The sequence below is a fragment of the Accipiter gentilis genome, chromosome 5 (assembly GCF_929443795.1).
Source record: "Accipiter gentilis chromosome 5, bAccGen1.1, whole genome shotgun sequence".
NCBI lineage: Eukaryota > Metazoa > Chordata > Aves > Accipitriformes > Accipitridae > Astur > Astur gentilis.
Window position 1 is genome coordinate 10,565,045 of NC_064884.1, and position 20,540 is coordinate 10,585,584.

At 37.8% G+C, this 20,540-nt stretch overlaps 1 protein-coding gene across 7 annotated transcripts in view; it reads left to right on the forward strand.

The window, feature by feature from the left end:
- The first annotated feature begins 1,910 nt into the window (after positions 1–1,910).
- Positions 1,911–20,540, forward strand: part of EML6 (EMAP like 6) — a 119,972-nt gene continuing 101,342 nt past the window's right edge. For all 7 annotated transcript variants that reach the window (XR_007506169.1, XR_007506170.1, XM_049801609.1 and 4 more), the window contains exon 1: positions 1,911–2,120. Coding sequence is in view for 5 of the 7 variants with exons in the window: in XM_049801609.1 (XP_049657566.1) it covers positions 1,924–2,120 (197 nt within the window). In the remaining 2 variants the exon portion in view is untranslated. The remainder of the gene's footprint in view (positions 2,121–20,540) is intronic.

Consider the following 20,540-nt stretch of genomic DNA (forward strand, 5'->3'; position numbering starts at 1 on the left):
CGGGGGCGGGACGGCGGCGCGCCGCGCTTGCCACCCAAAGCCGGTCTCCACAGACGGTGGGGTTCGCGCCTCGCTGGCCCAGGCGCTGCGGGAGCGCCTTCCCTTCCCACCGCCGCCTGCCTTCCCCCGCTCGCCGCCGGTGCGCACGGGGAAGGGGCGGCCGTTGTCGGGTGGCGGCAGTTGAGTCTCCGCTGATTCCCCTCTGCCCGCCACCCCCCCACCCCCCCCCCGACTCCATCTCTCTGGGGGAGGGGACGTGCCTCCGCCCCTCGCAGACGCCCGGGGTGCCGTCCCCCCGGTGCTGCCGTGCAGGGGGTGGGGGGGAGAGGGCAGTGCCCAGCCTTGTGGCGCCGGGGCCAAGTCCGCCCTCCGCGGGGGCCGCCCGGCTGCCCCGCCCCGGGGGGACGACGTTGCTCCGGCGGCTGTCGAGCCTGGCTGCGGGACAGCGCCAGGCTGACCGCGATAGGGACTGCTGGCCATGGGAGGCGATACTCCCTCCGGAGACTGTTGCTCTGGGTGCGATGCCAGGTTTTGCTCTAAGGTTTGCCTCAAGCGTGGAGCCTGATTCACTGGGGGCGGGTTGTATCGCTTGCGGGTTTTGTTGCCGGCGTCCCGGGGAGTATTGCTGGCTCTGTGACCGTTTATGTAAGCCGGTACCAAGGGACTGCTCTTCCTTTTGGGCAGACAGTGAAAGCGAGGCGTGTTGTGTAGGGAGAGGTAAAGGGGTTAGCCTTGTAGTGGGTAGTTTATTCTTCCCTTCCATCTGGCGCTGTGCTCTGTGAATGAGCCTTTGGTTTTGCTTCTCTGATTTTAGCACATTCGCTTCCCTGCGTTTGTGGCCGAGTTTCTGGAAGGCTGGGTTTGGTCTCTTGTTGAGTGATACTACAAAGTGGTGGATGTCTTATGGCAAACAACGTACAGCAACCACGCTCGACTGATAACAACAATACAAATCTTGCTTTAGCAAAAGCAGAAGGCAAGCAAGGAAATGTGTTCCTTGGGAATATCCTTTCGAAGGATGACAGTAAATAAAAACGCAAGCCCCCACTGCTCCATGGCAAATCGAAGTGGTTTGTGACTGAAAAAATGGGAACGTAAAATTGTTTTAATTACATAGTTACTGTGGGCTCCGAAAGGAGGAAGTTTGGGGTTGCTGGGGGATATAAGGAAAGGTGGGGTAATATTACTATATTTATGCTGGATGTTGTATACAAATCCTCTCTTTCAATAGTATCTCATATGAAGTACTCAGAGTATTGGATCCTACTGACGAGGCTTAGAAGACCCTAGACCACTCAGAACTGTCACAGCACGGATCCAAACAGTGTCCCCCCCAACGGTCCCTTTGTGTTTTAAATACGTATGCATTCTGCAATTTGAAAACACGTTTGGTTTTTTCCCTCTCTTTCAGTTTTGACCCAAAGATAGATATCTTGAAAAGAAGAGCACCCAGGAAGCTTTTTGCAGGAAGCTAAGAAGGTGCAATACGGGAGATGCAGCAGGGAGCCTTTGGCAGGTGGTGATGGTGACGCACAGAAGTTACTTTGCCTTCGGAAAGAAAAAGCCCTGTCTGCTGCTTATGTAGGTGTGTTTTTGTGATCTCTCTTCTCCCCCAAGAAGTTGCCTGGGTCGCGCAGCAGCGGGGAAGCGGCAGCTGCTCGTCCTGGGCAGCAGCAGCAGCAGCAGCAGTAGCAGCAGCAGATTATGGTGGCAGCGCAGCGGTAAGAGTGGCGGCAGCAGACCTGATCCGCGAATGCGTTTTCCATTCAAGCTCGTCGCTGGAAAGTGCCACCTGAAGCTTCGGCAGCTGGGCAGGGACCGCTAACGTTTCAGAAGGGAAAACCCTGAGGGGGGAAGGAGTTACGGGAAGGAGGGGCAGAGCTGGGTTTTGTGTGTGCTTGTGGGGAGAGGGGATTGGTTATCATGGCGGATCGGACAGCTCCTAGATGCCAGCTCCGTCTGGAGTGGGTTTACGGGTACAGGGGTCACCAGTGCCGCAACAACCTGTACTACACGGCGGGCAAAGAGGTGGTTTACTTCGTGGCTGGAGTCGGCGTGGTTTATAACACCAGAGAGCACAGCCAGAAATTCTTCCTCGGGCACAACGATGACATTATCAGGTAAGGGGGCTGACTTTTCTGGTGGTGGGGTGGGGTGGGGTTTAAAGGGAAGGGAGGAGAATGTAGGGCTGGCAGAATACCCCCTCCTTGCTTCCCACAGCTCAGCTTGTACCTGTCTGTTTAAAGCAGCTCAGATTTGTTACCGGCAGTCTGGGTGAAAGCTGGGTTTCTAGATACGGTTGATTATTATTATTTTTGTAGCAAAGCTTCAAAATGTTGCAATAATAGGAGCGAAGGTAAGTTTTTTCTATGGCACTGCACCAAAAGCAAAGCACTTCGTTTCTGTATGGAAATGCTCTGGGAAGATGTTAGTGCAACAGTGCTGCAAAATCGTGGATCCAGCACCTTGATCTTTCCAGTGCTGGGACCCTAGCTCACTGATTCTGATGTCTTATAGAAGGCAGGTGTAGCTCTCTTTACACTCAGTGAATGCCAGCACAAGAGTGCCATAAATCTGGCACATAGGTCAAACTAATATTTTTTTTTTTTTAATATATATATCATCCAGAAAATTTCACTCAAAATCAAGTTTAGCTGTTTGTACTCCAGCCAAAAAATCCCAGGCGTGCTGGTGCAAGATGGCTACAGAAGCACGGGTCTTGCTCCTGGTCTGACCAGTTTTCTGTCTGTTTCTCTCAAATTCTGCCTAAGAAGTGGATTTAATTGATGATGTTGTCCTACAGAAATACTAGTATTACTGTGCTTCACAAAATAACACAATAAAAATGTGGTTACAGAGTTCAAGGTAGCCTTTTAAAAAATCTGACCAAAATACAGACATTTACATCAGTAAAATAGAAAATTAATGTTGTATCTACTACATTATGACAGAAACCTGAACCTAGAATATCCTTATAAAGGATGTTGCATGATAATGATACTCCTCTGAGCACAGCTAACTGCTACCCCCCCTATTCACCTAATTCAGCATGAATGAAGCATTTTCCTGATGATGTGAAACCAGAATAGTCCCAGGTGACTCATGGTGCGGTAGTACTGTGGAAACATTTGTTAAAGTCAGAGTTTTGATACTCAGTAGCAAAATCACATAATTGTCATGTAATCATTCTGGAGCCTTGTTTATAGAAAACCATCCATTTTTCCCAGTGAGAGCTTTTGGCTGCTGTGTATCCTAGTAGCATTCTTCTTCTCCTCTTTATAATGGGTTAAAGCAGCAGCATTTCATGAAGTACGGTGGATGTGCATAAAAGTTTATTCTGGTTTCAAAGGTATTATCAGTTCCAAAAAGCTGTTTAAATAGATACTTGGCTGCTCAGATCCTTCAGAGAAGAATGAGTATTTTAGATGCATCTGCAGTATCATGAAATTAAAGTTTTCCTTGTTGTAGGGACATAAATTTTGATACTGTATGGAATATGAAGTATAATCCATGTACAGAGTTGGATATTTCTGAGCTTATTTTTGAATTATCATTAAATACTAGAAATATAATTTGTCAAGGCACAACTACATATGTACATATATCCACTGGTTTTTGGTTGGAGAGTGATGCTTTGGTTCTCTTCCTACCCCCCCCCCCCCCCCCCTTAATATTCTATCTGCTGAGGAAAAATTGTCCCACTTATTATACTTGACAACACCTCCTTCCCCCCAAAAATTGTATTGTACAACTTCTGTGCCCTTTATTTTGAGACCTCTCATATTAGGAGACGGCTTTTAGCAGGGTCATGTTTAGAATGTGCAATGGGAATAGAAAGAATATGTGTCTGATATTTGTAGTTTGACGCTGATTATGGTTGTTCTGCTCCTTTAAAGAAAATTAGCAACCACCTGTTCAAATTAGCAGGTGTTTTGGGGGACTTGATGTATGTCTAACTAATGCTTTGGAAAGATGAATTTTGTTTCTGAGCTGCAACAAGATCAGAATTCTGTAGCACCACTAATTTAAACAAAGGGTGAAACATTTGGATCCAGAAAGCATGACAGTTAATTTCAGCTTTTAGTGGCCAAGAAATGTTGCTGTCACATAGGGTTTAGGGAAGTAGAGAATCTCCAAAATGCTGCTGGAATATTCTATTGTTTGTACTTTGTAATGGTTGCCTCCTTTGCTTTTGATGCACTTTGCAGTCCTTATTGATGTAATATCCCATTACTCTAAGTACTTTCAAGTAGATGGTTCCTTGTGTGATTATCACTGATATGGCTAATAAATGCAGGAATTTAAATTCTCACATTTTAGGCTTCACACCTATCATCCCATTGAGATGAATGGGATGAATGTACTTATCCAATTTTTCTGGCTTTGTTGGTATTTACTTGCCTGAGACCAGCTTCTAAAAAGGAGTGCATACATTTGCAGTCCAACAGGTTGGAACTTCTAAAGAGATTTGAAACACAATTTTAAAAAAGAAAACTTGCAGATTTTGGAAAAAACTGCAAAATCATTAAGACTGGAAGACCTTGAAGTGGGAAGATCTTCTGCTTCCAAGGATTGCTGTTAGCTCCTTCTGTGTTGAAAGGTTTCTGTGAATACTATTTTCTGGAAAAAAAATTGATGAACCCATGATTCAGAGGGTTGAGAACCTCTGTATTACCTTGAAGCGTGTATTAAAATCATGAAAGTGGATATTTGTCCTTAGTGAAAAGGTCAGATGTTTAAAAGTGTACGTTTAATGTGTTTTCACATTAATTAAATTAAACAATTTAATAGTCCTGCCTTTTGTTTTGTATCAAGATAATGCAATTGGACATAATTTAGTTTGGGCTAACATAGACCAAACTCTATTGGATTAGTGGAGAAATGCCATTTTTTCCAAGATTGTATCTGAAAAGTGAGTCCTGTTTGTATAAGCAACTTAACCTACTGCACTCAGTTAATAAGGTAGATGTTCAGAGTAGGCACAAATGAGCTCTGAAGTGTTCTGTTTTCCATGCAAAGCCACTACAAGGTGCTGTGCTTCCAAGCTCTTCTTCCTTTTAACTTTATGATGAGATGAGGTCCTGAACTACCTGATTTAACTTTGAAGTGAGCCCTGCTTTGTGGAGAGGCTGGACTGGGTGACTTCCAGATCTTTCCTTCTAACCTAAAGTATTCTGTGATTCTTTTATTACTTCCAGTCATATAATAAAGTTCTTCTATGTTATTTAGTTGTGGAATAGTTAATACTAATGATTAACATGTACTGTTATACTGTTAAAATGATGAAAGTGGATCAACACATGGTTGAAATAAATAATGTTGGTGCTGGTCTCTGAAGACTACTGATGCATTTTGTTGGGAGACTAAAAAGGCATGTCATTTATTAAGTTTACTTTATAATCAAAGAGCATGAAATGTATCCTGTTCTTCTCCCTTCCTCTCTTTTTTTTAAAAAAATGAGAGCTTTGATGATTGAGTACAGCCTTGCAGCTCAGGTGTGGTGAAGGTCAGAATATTACTTTCTCTGAGCTGTGAGCCCTACCATTTACCCTAAGCCCTATATTACAGACCACAAAGCAATCATGAAGTGTCTTGCACGGCAGCTCTACATTTGATTGTTCTTGAAATGTGATCTAGCTGAAGCATCACAGATAATGTGTAATAGCTATGTAAAAACATAGCTATTGCAACATTTTAATGTAGAAAGTGTTGGAAAGACATCTCATCACACATGTAACTGATTTTCATTGAATTCAGTCATTTGTGCCTGCAGGATTAGGTTTCAGAAGCTGTAATATTAACATATGGGGATTGTTTTCCATCTTGAGTAATTTAAAAGTGGGCTTTTGCAGCAGCTCATTGTAATGGCTGTAAGTTAATGTATTAATGAGAATCTTGCAATTCATGCAGTGTCACTGCCTTCAACAGAATTCATGCAAGTGTAGGATTTATGTTTAGTATAACTACTTGCAAGACTGGATCATTAGTTTTGACAGTAATTGAACACTTTCAAAAGAACAGAAGGTTTTCTTACTTCTATATTGTTCATTACTTGTATAACAGCAAGCAATTAGATCACTCCTCTGTTTTTCTCTCGATGAAATGTTGAATGGAGGCAGTTCTTTCCTGTAATTTTTCTGTAATTTATGCATGTGAAAGCCAAAAAAGCTTGCCACAGAAAACAGCAAAAATAAAAATATAGCCAGTTGAGATACTTCTCATTATAATTTAAAATACAAATGATTTTATTTATTTTTACAGAATTCATATGTAAACAGAGGTTCCTAACTTTGAGAAGTTTTTCTGATGGTGTAGTAATAGAGTTGTTATGCCTCCCGGTTCTTGTAGTTCCAAGAATTTCTGCAGTATAGAACAGTTTTCCTGAGTACGTCAAAACTTACCAAGAGAACACCTTTGAGACCATATTGACAAATTCGCCTGCGCTTTTTACATACCCCAGTTTCTTGTGTTATCTGATATGTTGTAGTATTACGCGTTTACAAAAGCACAGTTTGCATTCCAGTTGCCTTCAAGCAAGCCACTTGTGAGGCAGAGTGCCACAAGGGACTGTTCGCTTTCTCAGGTCTCTGCAGTGTTTGCTGACTGGGCACAGCACCTGGAAAGCCATCCTGTTATCTATGGATACCAAAGCATGTTGTTTATGTAAGGCTGCTTACAATGTAATAGCAATGTCGGATTTATCAGAATATTGCTGTAAGTATGCTGGTGTGTGTGTTCCACGGTGCTGACAGATTGAGATTAAAAATGCGGATGTGCCAGTGGTGATGAGATTTACTGGGCTGCGAGAGTGACTAGAGGCCTGGTTTGTTCTTTAGAGTGATCATTTCAGGAGACAGGATGCGTATTGGAACATGACTGCACGTTTTCTTGTCTTTCTGCAGTTGGGAGAAAGGAAATACGATGCCTCAAGCAATGTCATATGTTGTTGACTGTAGTAAATGTAACTTTGGAATAAGTAAATTGATGGCAGAGGTATGCAAATCAAAACCCCAGAGCTAAAATATTTACATTGTACTTTAATATTTTTATATAAATTTATGTATTATAATAATACTTCTGTTTATAGGGTGGTGCTTATTTGAAGGGATTTAAAATACTTTAAATTTTTCTTTAATGGCCACCATTTGGGTGGTGACAGCACTTGTTTGCTATAGAATGATGTTAAAGTTACTGTGGTCATTTCTTACCATAAGTGCATGGAAGGCTGTACTGTCTGTAGCTTGTGCTAGACCTTGATTTCAGTCACAGAAGGTGCACGTGTAGGACTGCTGAAATACAGTGACCCAAAAGACAGCAAAGTAACAATGAAGCCATCTTAGACTTTCAACAACAGGAATCCCAGACCTGTTTCTTATGCCAATGCTATGCATGTTTCTATGCAAAGCCATTAAAACTTGAAAAACATGACTTTGGAACAGCTATGGTGAAGCAGAATATGAGATCCGTGTATACTAATGTCCTTTGGGAACTGTTTTGAGACAATAAATTGTTAAAGGACTTTCATATTAAAGAAATTAATCCCCCCATAAAACCTCACCTAATCAGCTTATTGCTTCTTTTGCTTTCAATCTCAAAAAAACAGGGGAAAATGCCATTTATTTCATGAAGTTCTGGTGGCCACTCTTTTTGCTCTGCTTGATTGCTGTGCTGCATTTAGATTTTAAGTCTTTATTGGATCATGAGCTGCTATAAATATTTGTTTCTTAAATATCCATATTAATGCATCAGACCTGTTGGAATATAAAGTTACAGTATCTTATTGAACATGATTTTAAGAATACAAATGTCAGTTAAAAATGCAGAGAAACTCAGTAGGCATTTGTAGCAATATGTCCATGAAGACGGCTGTAATTTAATTACAGTATTTAAACAGACCAGTCCATATACATCCCAGTGATATGTCAGATATGGTAGCAAAAGAATAAGTAAGATTTATTACTTGTCCAGCCACAGCTTGCTTGCTTGTTTGGACAAGTGAAAAGATGTTTATTACCAAAAATCACAAGTAGAGTTTTGAGCATTTAAATCATCAGATTGATTTAACTCATTTTCAAAATGGAAAAGAAACAAACATATCCAACAAAATAGGAAGCACTTGTATTCCTCTGTAGAAAATGTTTTTATCTTTATTATGTTTTTATCTTTTCACAGCTGAAAAAAAGACAAGTGTTTAAGTCTGTACCAGCTAGTATGTTACTTTTTTTTTTATTGGATTTGTATGAAGCAACTCATTATCACAGAGAACTGAGTATCCAGCTTACTAAGTATCAAAGGATACAAATTCTGATTTTTACAGATGTTTATAAACTGCATCTTGTAGGACAAAAGAAATCAACCTCCATGAACCATTTTTCCTATCTTTCTTATTGACTAAATGGATGGCAGATAGTGTCGTGGTTTAACCGCAGCCAGCAACTAAGCACCACGCAGTTGCTCACTTACTCCCCCCCATCCAGTGGGATGGGGGAGAAAATCAGGAAAAAAGAAGTAAAACTTGTGGGTTGAGATAAGAACGGTTTAATAGAACAGAAAAGAAGAAACTAATAATGATAGTGATAACACTAATAAAATGTCAACAGTAGTAATAAAAGGTTTGGAACGTACAAATGATGCGGAGGGCAATTGCTCACCACCTGCCGACCGACACCCCGCCAGTCCCTGAGTGGCGATTCCCAGCCCCCACTGCCCAGTTCCTATACGAGATGGGACGTCCCATGGTATAGAATACCCTGTTGGCCAATTTGGGTCAGCTGCCCTGGCTGTGTCCTGTGCCAACTTCTTGTGCCCTGGCTGGGCATGAGAAACTGAAAAATCTTGACTATAGTCTAAATACTACTGAGCAACAACTGAAAACATCAGTGTTATCAACATTCTTCGCATACTAAACTCAAAACATAGCACTGTACCAGCTACTAGGAAGACAGTTAACTCTATCCCAGCTGAAACCAGGACAGATAGATTTATCTAGGCAATTTCCAGGTACTTTCTTTCTTTCCTCTAAGTCTTGGTTAGGTTTTTGCAGGAAGAATCACATATTTTTTTTAACACTTTATGGAAAAATAATAATGTGAATTTCAGCAATTAGTATTAAAATTTTTCCCATGATAACTTGTTCGTAACTGTGTATGTCAAGAAAGAATTGTGTCTGGTAGGGACTACAAAAGTCCTTCCAACATTTTCACCACACAAACAGGCAGCTGAGGGGCTGCAAGCTGCTGTAGTCCATGCTTTGGGCTTTTCCTCAAGTACACGAGGGCTGCATTTCCTTTGGTGAAAAGGGAAGAGAGGTGGTTTTGGTTTTGTACTGCATTGCAGAAGAAAGCTCCTTTGCTATAGTATCTGTTTGGGAGTAGAAACATGGTTTTCAGTTTGAGGGAGGTTGTTATTTAAAAAAAAAGAAGTCTTGGACGACAAGGAACTGCAGCAGTATTTGTAGCAGTACTTCTGATATATTTCTGTAGAAGGACAAACTGCTGGAACAGTTTTCAGGTACCATAAATATTTCTGTGAAGTACCCTCAATGACTTAGTACTAGGCTTGCTCCTAGTATCCTATGCTTCCTACAGCTCCAAGTGTTTGAATGCTTCTCTGCAAAAGTGGGAAGGGTTTTCAGGTCTTTAAGAGAATATTCTGCTCGCTTGCCCACTGCTCAGTTTTATAGAAACCTTGGTAAACAGCAAAAATGCCTACTTTTTTCCACACTTAAAGATTCTTCTTTGGAATCGCAGCTTGTTTTTCTCAAGATGTATTTCTACCCCAAGAACATTTCGCTGTCAGGACTTTCTGTCATGTTCAACAGACACGTTGAATTTAAATTCTTCTTTAGAGGTGGTATTTATGACGGACTTGGAATAAGACCTCCAAAGCTTTAGGTAGTCCTGACCTTAAGGCCAAGTATTGTCCATACCTTTATGTCTGTCTTGAAGAATGAGATGATGAACCAACCTGAGAGATCTCTAAAGGAAATATCATTCAACACTGCTGCGTCTTCAGGGACAGTGACATTGGATGCATCCAGGGAAGGACATCACAGTGCTTTTGTCTGGGGTCGTTGGTGTTGCAGGGAAAGGATTATATGCACTATGCAAATATACTGAAAAGTTAACTGGTTTAGTTTTCACATAATTTCTACCTCACATTCTGAACAACACTGTGCACTGTTAGGAACAACTTAATAATGCTGTATTACTCAAACGAAACACAGAGTAATTGCTATTTGTGTGACTTTGCGTAGTGGTCATGTTCTGGGTTGTATGTTTGCTTTTGCAACTCTTGAGCTTTTTGTGCTTACCAGACATGACTAACAGCATACATGACTAACAGCATAGTGAATCAACTCAGCAGTCAGAGATGGACTTGTTGATTCCAAATTTCAATGTGTGTCATGTTGCTATACACATTCAGATTTCAGAATTATTGTTAAGGTGTTTTGCGTGTACTAATGTGGTTTTAATATAAAATACATCAAGTTTCTTTAAACAGTCTAACAGTATAATGAACTTTGGTACACTGTATCTTATTGATATAATTTCTGTTGATGCTGGCGTTGAAGTCTCCTTTTGTGACAAAGGGATTAGAATACACTGAAACTATGGTAAAAAAAAAGAATATTAAATAAACTATACTCTGAGAGAGATATAGCAACCCTTTTTATTTTGGTTGCCTAACATTCCTTGTTACAAAAGATGTTACTGAATTTTTATTGGAATTTTGTGTGCCTTCATTATTTTTAGCAGACCTGAATGTTCAAGGGATAATCCTACATTAAAGTTGCTGACTCATAATACATTTTATATAAAGTCACACTAATATTGATGCATCCACATGAAAATTGGGTGTGTATTTATGTAAAATGCCTGCTTCCTAATCTTCAGAGGTTGTCTTCCATGTGCAGAGATAAAAATTGCAAGTGTCATTTACTCTTACACTGTCTTTAGTAGTAACTTATTACTTGCAAATACTAATTGCAAAATAAGTGTATTTATAACAATTTCAGGCAAGATGATCTGAACTTCCAAAGAATTCAGGATACAGTGTAATATTTCCCTCTTTTCCTAAAAAAAATAAATAAATGTTTAGTCTCAAAATAATTAACTATAGTAAAACAATGTAAGACAAACAATAAAATGTGCTTTCAGTTTATTACAGCTCTACTTGCAATTAAGGTTAGAGCATTTTTTCCTTTTACCCTGACTAGTCAGACCATACTTCCTTCTTCCATGTGTCTTAAGATATATTTAACAAAAATTTAGTCATGGTAAGTTTCTGTCTGACCAGGAAACATGTTAAATGTAAATTTCCTCAGTGTTTTCTTTCTTATCTCTAGTTTTTGAACATTATTCATAAGGTACCTAAAGGAACTTTTGGCTTAGTTCTCCAAATGCTGGCATCTATGATTAAGTAAAAGATGAGCTTTCTCTTTGGCCTTCTGTCTGGCAGAACATGAGAAAGATGATTATGTATGTGTGACAAGTTACACTAATAGGACCAGCTCTTTGGACCTGTTTACACTGGTGTTGAATATGTACTAGTTTGGCTGCACTTAAACAAGATTTTAGCAGTAGGTCTACAGCAGATTCCTGATCCCTCTAGGATTCTGAGATGACCTTCTCATCTCTTTAGAAAGGAGATATTTTTTTTTTTATTTTTTTTAAACACCCATTGAAATGCTGTTGAGTGAAACTACTCTTTCTATTATTAGAATTATTCTATTATAGAAACTACTATTCTATTCTGTAAAGCAAGTTTGTAATATGCAATTATGCTCCTGATCCAAGGTCTTATGCAGATACAGTGATTACTGCATATGGGCTAGCTGTGTTACTTCCAGAGGTTTGCATTTTTAAAAAATATGTGGCAACAGGACGAGGCCACAAATGACTAAAAGGATATTATATTGAGTCTTTAGGAAAGCTGTCTTTTGTTGAAAGAGCTATTTTAAACCTTTTGCTTGTCAGGCTGAAGAGGTTTGTCTGGTTATATCTGGGAATTAGATATAACCATCTTAGTCTGACAAGCTGCTTTTAGGATGGGCAGTTCTGTGCTGCATTCCTTGTAAGACTGCTTATAATGCAATTCCTCCTTCCCAAGAGGTAAATAATGTAAATGTCTTTTGACTGAGAGTTCTCTTTGCTGTTTGGTTAAGTGTCTGGAGGTGGCCTTGCAGTAAGCTGTACCTCTGTTTCCCCCATGTCTGTGGACTCTAGCACCTTCACTGTTTGCAGTTTGGACTAGCTATATAAACTGCTTTCTGGCAGCTGTAGTCCTTTTCTGTGATGTAAGAATGTAATGGTATGGTACAGATGAGGATCTAGCCCAGAATTCCTAATATCAGACTAATCTTGAAGGCATACTCTAGTTTCGGCCTGTAGTAGCTATTTTATGTCTTAATCCAGGAAACAGGTTTTAAAGAATTGCACCTGAGCTATGTGGCTGCAGAAAACAGCATTTTACAAAAGGTACTCAAAGCAGGTAGCCCACTAAAATTGCAAACAGGAATGTTACATTAAGCTAACATGCATCTAAGAAGAGAAAGTAACACCATAGGTCTAGCAGGTAAGTATCATTAATTGGGTAAACAATAATTCATTAAACATTTTTTTTTTTAAAATAAGTGCAACAGAGAACTTTATTACTAGGTAATAGGCAATTCCTTAAGTGGTATGTTTTTACAACAGGTTTTACAAGAACTTGTTTGGCTAATGCTGTTTCAGGGAACCTGCTAGATGCATCTGCTTAAATATAGCAACCTGGAAGAAATAGAAGTGGATTGTGCACTGAAGTTTAACATAGACATGGCATTTATCGTGGTAAAAAGGTTCCTTGTCCAAAAGCTTGCTCAGAGTCTTCCTGGATGTTTTTAGAAGATTAAGATTATAAGACATGCTCTCAGGATACCGATTTTTTTGCTCTTTGAGACTTGGTAAGATTTTTGAGTGTTTAATGTTGTTAAATAATGGTGTTAAAGAAATGTCAATGTCCTTTTATGCATGGCACTTTATTAATTTCACATGCTACTTCATTTAATGAATTGGTTTCTATACCACATGTCATGCTATTCAGAATGTAATTAAAATTTTGTCAGGTTTCTTTTGGATATGGGACTTTTTTGAACATAGACTTTTGGATATAAATTGTATCACAGATCTCAAATATTTCAAATTATTTTCAAATTAAAATTTGACACTTCATACTGAGACAGAAAATTTTAGCAAAGAATAAATTTAGATCAAAGAGCTAATTCTCTTTATTTCTCTTCTATTAAGTGGAGGGAGAACAGCTTTTTTAAGAAATCTGCACATCTGTGTTAGGCTCATCTCTTTTCCACCGACTTCAGAGGAGCCTCCTTCTCTCTGCCAAAAAGAAGCTGGGAGATGGTAAGGCTTGTTAGACTAAAGCTGGCCTTCATGAACATTGCAGGAGTCTGATATTAGCTACAAGAGCTTTCGGATTCCTCCTTTCTTTGTATATGCTCTAAAAAGTTTTGTAATGATAGTTTAAGAAATGAGTCACAGTGTTGCCTGAGTAGGGTCAAGTTCTTTGGGAGCAAATGGGGGGAGAAAAAAGCAGTCTCTGTGATGTATTGTTTGAGATATGACCACTACATAAGTGACCTTGGGATAATTGGAAAATGGGCAAGCAGCACTGAAGAGGGTGGTTAAGGTAACTAAGTGGATAGGCCTGTAATAAAGTGGCTATTGAGCAGTTTGTATTCATTTCCTATGCACCAACTTGTAAACTTTACCTCTGGATATTGTTAAATGGGCCCCATAGCCAATAAATAGGCACTGGTAGCCTACTGCATTCATAAAATATTTGATGATTAAGGTGAAGAACAACAAAGTGATTTTGGAATAAGGCTTGTGTTAGCTGTAATTAGTTTCTGCGTTTTGTTACCTTCTAAACAGCACATCGATCCTGTGACTTTTTCTGAATTGAAGAATATTATTCAACTATTGCTTTGTTCCAAGTGAAACTTGCTTAATTTACCCAATAACAAATTTTTTTCTGGTGCATTGTTCATGGTTCAGAGGAGTTCTAAGAAGCAGCTGTGCAGGTGCTAAATACTTTATTTTGAACTGGAAACTTAAAAGCAAGCTGCTTGTAGATCACACTACAGATCTGTGTAAATATGCTTGCTATTTACAATTCTGGTCTTCTAAACGTTAACTTCTCTATTTGTCTTGGTGGGAGGTTGGTGCAGGCAGGACAGTGACAGTGAAAGCTGATGTTTGAGAAAGAGGCAGTAGCTGCAATGTGTGATAAAGAGTAGACCTATTCTGCCAATAAACGTCTGGAAAAGCTGATTTATCTGTACTTGCCACATTAAAAAATGTATTATTCTGTAACCTGTGACTAGTCATCCTGACTAGTGTGTAAGATGCATGTTATTGGTGGTAGTAAATAATTACTTTGAATCCAGCTAAAAGTGTGAAAGCTTTTACATTTCTGCTATAAAATGTATTTTGAGAAATAGATGAAAAAAGGTAGTGTACTTTAGTCCACACTATATAACTGTAGCGCCATCGAATATAGATAACTAGATTAATCCATGCAGTTATTCTCCATAGCCTCTAGTTTAAACTTACACAGTGGATTGGTGAAGGTACTTTATTCCTTGCTAAGGTAGATTTCAGTAGGTCTTTGAAACCTATATACACCTCTCTAAACTAAGGATAGTAATCCTAAATTTATTTGGCTTATTTTTTAGGTTTTTTTTTTTTTAATTACCATACATGCTAATATTTCTGGCTGAGTGAAATTAGTAATTCAGAAATAGAACTGAGATGAGAAAATATTCAGGGAACTCCATCATAAATCCCTGTAAAATGAAGGACAAAATTAAAAGACAGTAATAAAGCGTGTGCACGCACACACAAGCATACACACACACAAAGAGTAAATATTTTTTTCAGAAAAACTGAAGTGTTAAAGAATTTTGATATGATGAACTCCAGATACTGACATTTTAATGCAATTTGTATTTAATTGAACCCCTCAAATTCTTTCTAAGGATAGAATGGGATCAAAACATGATGTTTTTTATTTTTTGCTGCAAGCAAAATGTATTGGGCTGTGTCTGTAATTCTACCCAGCCAGCTAAAAGGAAGATTTTAATTATTGGAAGGAATGTAGAGGCACTGAATTATTAGTTACATTCTATTTAATTGAGCAGTGAATTTATATTCCTATTCACTTTATATCACAAATTTATATCACTCGTTTACAGGTTTTGGACTATTCTGATATTCCTATAGCTTATAGGTTGCAAGTTACTTAGCTGCTCTTGTACAAGGCTGCTTCCATTAATTACATTATAGCTGAAGATGAACTGCTAACAAAATCGCTTTCAATACTAAAACATTTCTCATATGACTAATGTCCTAGTCTGTATGGCAGCCTAAAATGACTTACTGCCTTTTAGAAATCATTCTTTTATCTTTTTAAATTATCCATCTATCCTTTTAAATTATCCTTATATCCTTTTTTAAAATTACCTTTCTTAAATTCAAGTCCTCCCTGGCAGAACACCAATAGTTTTACCAAAAAAGCAATTTTATAAATAATTACTCTCTTAAGAAAATAGATATAAAATAATTTCTTCCTTTGATATAAAACTTAGCTAAGAACTTAGAGTTTTGAGGAGTATGCATTTTTTGTTCGTTTTCTTTTCATATTTACTTTTCTCTGGGCTTCTATCAAATTTTCAGGTTTATAAATTTTATTGTTTTTCTCCTTCTAAGGAAATTAATTTCTTGGAGAGAGAAATAAAATACAGCATGAAAGAATATCATATTATTTTAGTTTTGTTTGCAGAGTGAGCGGAGTGTGTACTACTAGCTATGATAATGGAGGTTTCATACTCAACTCCAAGGCATCACTGCTGTATTACAAAGCTAGGAAGGAGACAATAAAAAGTTGCTATAAGTAGCCAGCAGTATAGTTAGAGTAGAATCTATGGAAAATAATTCCTCTTTTCATGTAGCAAGAAAATATAGAAGTTGATAAATGTTGGTGCTTTTTAAGGCTTTTAACAGAATATGACCTATTGTTTTGTTGTCTGGTCTGTAGATGTAGAGAAGAATTCTAGAATAATAAATCTTCAAATGTTTATATGGCAAAAGCCTAGAGTTTTCAGCTTTTGCACAAAACTAGTTATGTCAGTGTATATATTAACAATTTTTACTGCAGCATAGATTAATGAATTACCAGAGAAATGATAAGTAATAATGTCATGCATTGTACAGAGAATCTATGGCTTGCTTTAACAATAAATGCCAGGAATGGGATAAGTTTTTGGAAAGCTTGTCCATTGTACTTTTTAGCTTAAGTTTATACTGAAGAATGAGGTATGATACGTCTTTTTTTAGTAGGTATCTAGCATGGATGCAGTTTCTTTCTCAAAACTCTTTCATGGAGAGAGGGTATTTTGCTCAGGAAACCTGTAAGAAAATAGAAGAACAAGTAGATAGCTGAACTGATACAAGGACACATGACATCTTCTTTAAAAGCTTTTATTTTTTAAAGCTCTGAAACTAATTAATGTTTTAAATCAGTAAAGCAGAGGCCTGTTTCTTTATGTCCCTGCACAGAATTAAGTCCATTGCTATTTCACGCTCCTGGCAGTCTGCCATTATATGGTTAAATCTGGAAGTCTGCTAAACCAAAGTGAATGCAGTTGATTAGCTCATTTCATTGCAACAGCACTCCCCTAATCTTAAATTGGGTTTACGCTCAAATGTTCTGTTCAGTTTTAGCCTCCCAGTATTTTATGAGCTATTAGCAAAACCCACCTTCTCTGTGTAAGGGGAGAGTGTAATGCTTTTTCTGCTGAGGCAGAAGTAAATAGAAAAGATGCTATGAAGAGGAAGATACTCTCTTCCTGAGATGCACCTGGCAGTTGCGGTATGAAGCCTGCTTTCTCTCCCACTGCAATGTAGATGGCAAAACCCCCTGTAACATCCATGATACCATAAGCTAGAGAAAAAACAGAGTATTAGAAAATGACAAGCAGTAAACCACATTATAACTGCCTGAAATGACATGCTGCCAGGCAGTTACATAATTGCATGAAACTCTTCAGTCTCCGCTGCAGCACTCAACCTAAAATACAGCAAAAAGGTCTCTGATGAGACCTGCTCTCTGAGATTTCACGGAAAACAGAACTCCAGGTTCAGAATCTCTGCTTTGAACAGTTTGCTAAGAAATCAAGAGAAGGAGAGAAATATAATGGGCAAGAGAATGAGTCATAGTGCTTATATAAAAAGTCATAATTCCATGTTTGTTTATATAATTCCTATTGTTATTCTCACAAAAAAAGTTTAAAAGGCATTCTTTGGATAACTGTAATCTCTCTCAAATACAGCATTTCATGTATTTTGTGTAATAACTTTACAATACCTGCTCTTTTATATTTGTGTCTGTGACTGGCTGCACATCCAGTAAAACACAGGTAAAATTAATAACTATATGGATAATTAATAACTGTATATTGCATAAAAAAATACATGTGTTTTGAGTAATAGGGGGGCCCTATGTTATGAGGGTACCTAGTGCAGCCAGTTCTACCAAAGAAAAAAAATAAGCTGAAGCAGTTTGTGAATATCGGTTCAAAATGTAATGATCAGTCATTCACCAGAACATGAAGATTAATGAACACTTCCAGTGACACTCTGGTTCCTCAGAAATTTAATACTGAAAATTTTATCTACTTTTGTAAAATATTAATTTAACTACATGGCATTACTTTTTATTTGAAACTTACTGTATTTACATTTTATAACAATTCATTTTTAAGCAACTATAAAGCAATCCTGTCAACATTGCTTAACTCAAGATTAGTTAATATCGTCAGATTGTGCATGTAGCCTGTGGGTTTTGAACAGTGTGGTGAGTATTTACATAGTTTCTTTCAGTTATCTAGCTTAGGTGCTACTTGAGAAACTAAGGTCAGGAGCCTAAGTTTATTCAGTTGTCAAAGGAGAGCTGTTTCCAGGCAGGCAATTCAAACCTCTACGAAGTGGGTTGCCTAAAATAACCTGAAATAGAGGTACTGAACAATTTCCCTTCATGCATTTTTTCCAACTATCTGTTTTGTAGCCAGCACAGAAGTTATCTGATTCAAAGAACATTCTAAATTTCCAAACTCCGTTTTCATTCTTTGCTATTACTCTTATCTTTCTGTAGAGCTACCACAGACATAATTTCCTTTTCAGCTATCATGATGGTTCTGTGGGCACTATCTTATGTGGTACCATATGAATTGATCTGTTAACACAGATGGATCATTTTAAAAGTTTGGAAGTAAATTAATATTCAATGTCTAAAATTTCTAGAAAATACTTGAATTTCCAGGGCTTATTTGTATGTTGTGATGGGAACTAGGATGTAGATCTTTAACTGTAAAATACTAACGCAAGAAATCTAAAAATCTTTATGCTTTTCCAAAATCTTCACAGTTTACTAATATATCTCTGCTGAAACTTTTAATACAAATTTCTGTGATTCAGTGGACATTGAACCTAGCTCTGAATTGCCTGATTTTAATATTGATGATGAAGCTCTTCTCTTTTAAATCATCAGCCTGAAATGTCATTCAAATAAGACTGTGCCAATGATGAACATAACAACTGTGAGAAATGGTATGAGTCCTGGTGTATGTAAAGACTTCTGTTTTAACTGTCTATATGTTATATAGCTCTCCACGTGTTTGCTAGCAATGGTAGCACTGAGTCTATCTGCATGTGACCTCCACTGTTCTTAGAGTAGACTGGTTGGACCGAGTTCAAAACGAGTGAAAAAGACTTCAAGTTGTATAAGTAGGCATACTAGATTTAGGTGAGAAAAAGAGATTCACTTTCCAAAATCTGGTGAATACATGAGTGTGACTAGTCATGTGAGGAAATCTTAGAACTACATAGAAGATGAGTGATGGCTATGTATTTTTGTAAATGCCTATCTTAAGAATATTTTAAATCTGAATAGGTAGGGTTTTTTCTCTGAGAGTTGGCATCACATGAGATATAATACGATTTTTCTGTAAGAGAACTGAGAGAACAATGTCTGTTTATCGAAACAAGGAATATTTTGGCATTTGTGTCTACATCAGTATAATTTTACAATTATATTTCAGTTAACTGTTAGACCTGGTGATGGGTCATAAGATAATTTAAATTAGGAATAACCATGGTATTTTGTTTTTCAGCAGAGGAGAGATTAAATCAAGTATGAATACACTGCTGTTAAATAAGATAACTATTTAATACAGCAAGAAACAGTGCATTCTAAAGAATTATTTGATGGAATTATTCTGAATGTGCTCTTTACACAGTGTATTGCATTTCACGTTTTTCACTTTGAATCTGTGGCACTCCCTACTGCCTAGAGGTAAATGTTCTTTTACCTTGTCATTTAGTTTGGTATGAATTACTTTATACATGATGACAGTTAAGTGCACTACACAAATTTTTTTCTGCCTTCTTCCTCCCTATCGGATATAACTATTTAATCAACCTAGCCCACTCAAAACTGAGCATTTTCTGCAGCTGTCACGGGTTACTACCAGTTAAGCTATAGCTTCTGTTTAGTGATCCACATCAGTCTTTTGTCAGAATTGTGTTCTGGTTTTTTAAATATTTTTTAATATATTTACATACACACAAATATACATATTGTGTATTTATGTACATATAAAATGATCATATAACTATGTAGGATTATGTAATACATAAATATATAAAATATAATATATATATTTGGCTTTCGTATGAATTGTTGACTAAATGTTTTACATTAATGTTCAATATTTTAAAAGTCCCACACCTCTATTCCATGTTACAGCATTTTGTGTGCTTTGGATTTATGGACAACTGAGCTGATCATAGCCACAGTCTATGCAACTGTGAGTTATCTCTAGATAAACAGGAATATGTCTCTCCCAGCAAGATGTGTGTCCATACAACAACAAATTTGGGAACGAGCCTCTCTTCAGCTTTCCAAAAAGTCCATTTCACCATAATTTCAGATCAATAGTATTAGAACTCTTGACAAGGAAATTATACTGATTGTGGCCACCCCTGGATTACTCCTTTAACTTCTGGACAATTCCTCTTCTATCCTGGTGGTGGTAGTGATGAGTGATGCTGTCCTTCATTCAGTTTATGAATGTACCGGACTTAAACCCGAAACTCCTAAGCAGTGGGAACTAAATACAGATGGCCAATATCGGCAAATCTAAGACTTTTCTGAGTTGTGACAGAATTTTAGGCTCCCAGGAAGCATTACCATTAAAAAAACATAAGCTCTTGGATTGTGACAGGAGGGGTTTTTTGGCACTGGTCTGTGATAAAAATATTTTTTTTAAAAAAAAGTCATAATCACCAAAAAAAAGTTATATTCACAACCATGATTTGTTCTTTGTGGTTCAGTCTACTGGCTTTATAACAACATGTCCAAACCTATTTTTTTGGTAATAGCATATTACCAATAAATCACAAACAGAAGAGCTTCACTATATTTCA